Here is a 6,000-nt window from a genome sequence, read left to right on the forward strand (position 1 = left end):
GTTCGGGACCTGCTAACTCAACCCTGGGACGGGGGGTAATGGTTCACCCGGATCTCTGGTCTCTTCACCTAATGGCCGGGTTTATCCGTGGTTGAACCAACCAGAAAGGGAATGTTCCCAACAAGTAAAGATGGTGCTCCTTAGCAGCAGGAAGCCCTCTTCTAGACGGTCGTACGCTGCCAAGTGGCGGCGCTTCTCGTCTTGGGCGTCCCGGAGAGGAGTACACCCGTCCTCGGCCCCTATTCCAACTATTCTCGACTATCTCTTTCATCTCCGATCTAGTGGCCTGTCCTTTTCTTCTATCAAAGTCCATGTGGCATCTCTCTCCGCCTTCCATGTTGGTACGGCAGGAGCCTCTCTTTTTTCTAACCAGGTGGTTAAAAGGTTTCTTACTGGTTTGGAGAAATTGTACCCCTTGGTGAGGGCTCCGCACCCTGTCTGGAACCTCAACCTGGTCCTACACAGGCTTATGTCCCCTCCTTTCGAGCCATTGGCTACATGTTCATTGAAGCACCTTTCATTGAAGGTTGCTTTCATAGTAGCCATTACGTCTGGTAGAAGGGTATCAGAGCTAAGGGCGCTAACTATAGAATCGCCCTACCTTGTTTTTTCGCACGATAACGTAAGGCTACGGCCTCACCCGGCCTTCCTCCCGAAGGTGGTTTCACCTTTTCACCTGTCCCAGGAGATTTATTTACCGGTGTTCTTTCCTAAATCCCATGCCTCCCCTAAGGAGCGCGTACTACACTCCCTGGATGCCAAGCGAGCGCTGGCGTTCTATATTCACCAAACCAAGCCCTTCCGTAAATCCCAACAATTGTTCGTTGCGTTTGGAGATAAGGGGAAAGGTTCACCTATTTCTATGCAAAGGTTATCAAGATGGGTGGTACAATGTATAGCAGAGTGTTATCAACTGGCTGGTGAAACACCACCCAGGGTGAAGGCACACTCTACCAGGGCGCAGGCGTCCTCGGTAGCCTTTGGTGCCCAGGTACCAATCACAGAAATTTGCAGGGCAGCCACCTGGTCTTCCTTTCACACGTTTTAACACACTATGCACTACCTCAGCAGGCCAGGGAGGATGCAAGGGTGGGCTCTGCAGTCCTCGAATCTGTGATGTAAATTTATATATTGGGTTGTCTTTGTTCTTGATTGGTGCCTTGTCAGTGTTGGATTGTTCAAATAAATCTGTTTATTGTTCACCTTTCTTCATGACTCTGGTGGTATGACTGCTCCGACCCCTCCTCCGTGGGGTTAGCTTGGTAGTCACCTACTTTGAATGGACATGAGCAACCACTCGAAGAAGAAAAGAATGGTTACTTACCTGTAACTGTTGTTCTTTGAGATGTGTTGCTCATGTCCATTCGACTCCCACCCTACCTCCCCTTCGTCGGAGTGTCCGGCAAGAAGGAACTGAGGTGGGGCAGCGCCGGCAGGGGTACTTATGCCCCGCCGTGGCGGCGCCACCCCAGGGGGCGCCCCGTCGGCGCTACAGGTACCGCTAGGGAAAACGCTCCGGAAGACGTGGTGCACGCGGCGTGCACACCTACTTCGACTGGACATGAGCAACACATCTCGAAGAACAGTTACAGGTAAGTAACCGTTCTTTTTTCCCATCACTTGACAAATTAATTTGGATTGCCCTGAGGCAGAGAACCCAGTGGGGGTATGTCTACACTACCACCCTAGTTCGAACTAGGGTGGTTAATGTAGGCAACCGAAGTTGCAAATGAAACCTGGGATTTGAATTTCCTGGGCTTCATTTGCATCTTGCCGGGCGCCGCCATTTTTAAATCCCCGCTAGTTCGGACTCCGTGCCTGCGGCTACACGCAGCACGGAGTAGGTAGTTCGGATTAGGCTTCCTACCGTTACGGAGTCCGAACTAGCGGGGATTTAAAAATGGCGGCACCCGGCAAGATGCAAATGAAGCCCGGGAAATTCAAATCCTGGGTTTCATTTGCAACTTCGGTTGCCTACATTAACCACCCTAGTTCGAACTATGGTGGTAGTGTAGACATACCCTGGAGGAGTTGAGTTGGGGAGTGATCTGAATGAATAATTTTAAAATATTAGATTTTATCCTGATTATTGAAACTACACATCTAAATTGAAATCATGTATCAAAGATGAATAAAGAAGGCACTACATAAATATGATGTAATTGATTATGCAGGGAAACCCTAAATATTTGTGGTTTGTTTGAAGTATAGAAAAGATTTACTCTGAATGTAACAATAGCAACATTTTAAGCAAAAATGTAAATGCTATCTGTTTCTGTTTTCTTTCAGTGGCAAATAGCTCTTTAGTTCAGATTGGTGTAAACCCTGTAAGATAGAACTAATATTCGTATTATAGCACTAGTACTCACTTAAGAAAAGCAAGTATTTTATTTCTTTGAGTTAATGTTTTGTGTTTGTTTATTCTGCACTGATTTCTCAAAGTTGTTTTCCCTTAACAAACGTACATATAAATTTACTTGATGGATAGTAAAATGCCTTATTGCTTCAGAGTCCTTGGAGCATTACATTTAGTTGTTCCAGCTGCCGTGCAAAGTAACTGATACTTCCTGTGGGTGCTGTTTTCCAACTGTGTTCCTTGGGGTGATGAGCAGTTCAAAGCAGGAAAGCAAAAATAAACTGCATCTTTTTTAGGATGTGTAATTTTATTATGAGGAAACATAATTTACTATGTTTTATATTATGCTACTGTTTTTAAAAAGCCCATTTTAGATATAATTAGTTTGCTAGTTTTTAAACATTTTAACTATGGTACTCCAAACTAAAGGAAAATTTGTATGTAAAAATAAAAATAAAAAGAGTTTGCCGCTTCTTAAATTATGGATGTTGAAGATTGAAAATGTTTTGTACTTTATTTTTATTTCTTACACACTGTTTTCTTTTATATTGGTATTTGCCCAAGTTTTAAATAAATGTATTATAAATGTTTTATTCTAAAATTTAGTGGTGTTTTTTTTAATGTTGTGCATATATGGCTTTCTGGTAAAAGAAAATTTATCATTTTTCCAAGTGGTGTAAGATTTTACGTTTATATATTGGGTATGTTAATATATAAAAGCTGAGAAAATTAAAGGGAAAGTCTTTAACATATATAAATGTGTTCCTTCCAATACATTTATACACTTGGAGGAGAGAGTGACTACAGCTCACACACTCGTAAGTCTGTTGCAATAACTTTCTTCTGTATAATTTTATGAAATAAATATTTTTTAAAATCTCTCAAATTATTTTAATTTGTATTTTATCAAAAGTGAACTGTTCTTGCTGTGCACGTGCCATTATGTCTAATTTATCTGTATAGGTTCCTACTTCTGATCAACATGTAGATAAAAAACCCACTCTGAAAGGACCTACATTTTGCTTAGGCAGGAATGTTAAACACTTTAAGGGAGGGGCATTCTATTTGATTGTGAAGCACCATGCACACTGAGTCTAATCTAGTGTAACTCTTGCATTGAAGTGTGTTCTGTGAATTGCTCAAAAATGTTTGAACTTAATCTACATTTTATTAGGCTCTATATTCTTTCTTAGACACACTTATAGAGAAGATTTTGCAAGATAGTAAATATCAAAAACTGAGCAAAGCTTATCTTCAGTTTGTCCATAGAAAACTCCATTTATATCACACTAGTTAATTTATGTAATTCTTTAAAATGATGTAAAATTATTTTAGAGAATACATAAAAGCTCCTTGTGATACTTGACTTCTTTCTCTATTGCTTCCCTTCTGGGAATGTTTTAAAGTGAGGCATATGGTTAAGTACTTTGCTGAATTAAGCATTTTTATCCTCATTTCATACAATACAGTCTATTTACCAATGATCTTGGAGCTGGGTAAAATTTTGTGCTCATAATTTTACTAATAATTTTTCATGACACTTTTTGCTAATTCTAGAGATATCTATTGCAGTTGTTGATGATGAAACATTTATGTATTATTCCCCAAAGAAAGCAAGAGTATGGATTACGACATAACCAGCCCATTATTTTGAATGGGCTTGGTAATGAGGACACTCCACTTATTATTTTGAAATAGGGACGTTCTTTCAAAATAACTATCTAGTGTAGACCAGTACCTGGAAAGAGGTAGAAAGGGAGTGGAATTAAGCCAGGATCAAATTGTGAAAATCTCCAAAGTTTCACCTTTTTGGTACACCAAAATAGGATGCCACTCAGCAAGTTGTGCAACTATTCACAATATGACCATCCCTTTTTCTTGCAGTGCTTGATCAGCAGTGGAGTAATTCTCATTGTTGACCTTTAAAATATCAACCTTCACTGTATTTTCTATTTTTAATTTTAAGATTTTGGGAGTCAGAGAAGAGAGGTGGAAAAAATGCAGAAGTCAAATAGTGAGATATTTCTTGATGGGTTACTGTTTTCAGTCAAGCAATAAGGAATTTTGGTTGTGGGTTGGTAGTTTTTCAAATAGACATTATTACAGGCACAAGAGCAAACTATCCTACTGCATAGGAAAGACAGGAAGTATGGCAAGAGATCACTGGCTTAACCAGGAGATCATCAATGATCTGTAACTCAAAGAAGAGTCCTACATGAAGTAGAAACTAGGACAAATTACAAAAGATGAATATAAATGAACAAGACAAGCATATAGGGACAAAATTAAAAAGGCAAAGGCATATAACAAGATTATACTAGCTAAAGCAGTGGTTCCAAACTTTTCAGCATCACGCCCCTTTTTGATTTTTGAGAAACCCTCACACTTCCCCACCTCTTCTTTACCGTCATCCAAACCCCCCTTTTAACAAAAAATTTAATTTGTAATTTAAAATTAAAAATAAACACAAAAACCTTGGTATATAATTTATTTAAAATTAAAAATAAGCACACAAATTTAATAAAAATGTAATTTAACATAAAAAATAGCAGAAACAAAATGCATTTAATATGAAGGATGATGCTGCATTTTCTTCACGAGTTGGGAAATCCTAGGTTTGAAATGAAGGAATGAGGGATTTGGGTGTGGGAAGGGGTGAGTGGTGCAAGCTCTGGGAAGGAATTTGGGTGCAGGAGGAGGTGGAGAAGGGGCTGCTGGCTCAGGGAGGGGGATCTATGCTGAAGAGTGTCGGGGTCAGGTGGAGGGTTGGGGTGCTGAGCAAACCACAGGCTTGTGGTTGTGAGGATACAGGAGTTCAGGTTGAGGTATATGAGTGGCTCAGAGCAGGGGGGTAGGGAGTATGATGGGCACAGAACACAGATTTTCAGTGTGTGGATTGTGTAGTAGTGTTGTGGCTGAAGACAGGATGTGAGAGGCTCATGAGAGGGGGTGTTATTGATAGGCTCAGGTTTGGGGGGGGTGTAGGGATGAAGGGGTGTTATGATGCTGCGGCCAGATGGGGGCTTGTTGGCCAGGCTTCATTCTTAAATAAAATATGTCCAACACAAACATTTCAGCATTGTCTTTGAAAAATCACGGAAGATGAGAGAGATTTCCAGAGAACAGGAAGAGGCCAAATACAGTGTCAATCTATAAAAAGGGGAATAAGGTCAACCCAGAGAATTTACAAGACCATTCATTATACACTTCAGTACCCAGAAAGATAATGGAGCAAATAATCATGCAATAAGTTTGAAAACAGCTAGAAAATAATGAGGGTGTAAGAAGCAGTCAACATGGATTTGTCAAGAACAAATCATGTCAGATCAATTTAGTAGCTTTTTTAATAGTGTAATAAGCTCTGTGGATGGGGAGAAGTGGTAGATGTGGTATATCGTGACAAGGCTATGACTATACATACAGGGCTTCAGCAGTGCAGCTCTAGCGACACAGGTGTGCAGCTGCACCATATTTGATGAAGATGCTCTACACCAACAGGCAAGAGTTGTTCTGGGAGCATAAAAACTGACCTCTGTGAGTGGAGTAAGTTTTGTCAGTGGGAGAAGCTCTTTTACCAACATAGCGCTGTGCACATAAACACTTCTCAGTATAACTTATGTCTCTGAGGGGGGGTGGAATATCTA

The 6,000-nt window shown here is 40.5% G+C and overlaps 1 protein-coding gene across 1 annotated transcript in view; it reads left to right on the forward strand.

Annotated features, from left to right (window-relative positions):
* PAXIP1 (PAX interacting protein 1) overlaps positions 1 to 2,621 on the forward strand; it is a 96,600-nt gene extending 93,979 nt beyond the window's left edge. Inside the window, exon 21 of the mRNA XM_075922770.1 lies at positions 2,465 to 2,621. Coding sequence (XP_075778885.1) covers positions 2,465 to 2,481 — 17 coding nt within the window. The 3' untranslated portion in view covers positions 2,482 to 2,621. The remainder of the gene's footprint in view (positions 1 to 2,464) is intronic.
* Positions 2,622 to 6,000: the final 3,379 nt, after the last annotated feature.

Source organism: Pelodiscus sinensis, chromosome 2, assembly GCF_049634645.1.
Source record: "Pelodiscus sinensis isolate JC-2024 chromosome 2, ASM4963464v1, whole genome shotgun sequence".
NCBI classification, from domain to species: domain Eukaryota; kingdom Metazoa; phylum Chordata; order Testudines; family Trionychidae; genus Pelodiscus; species Pelodiscus sinensis.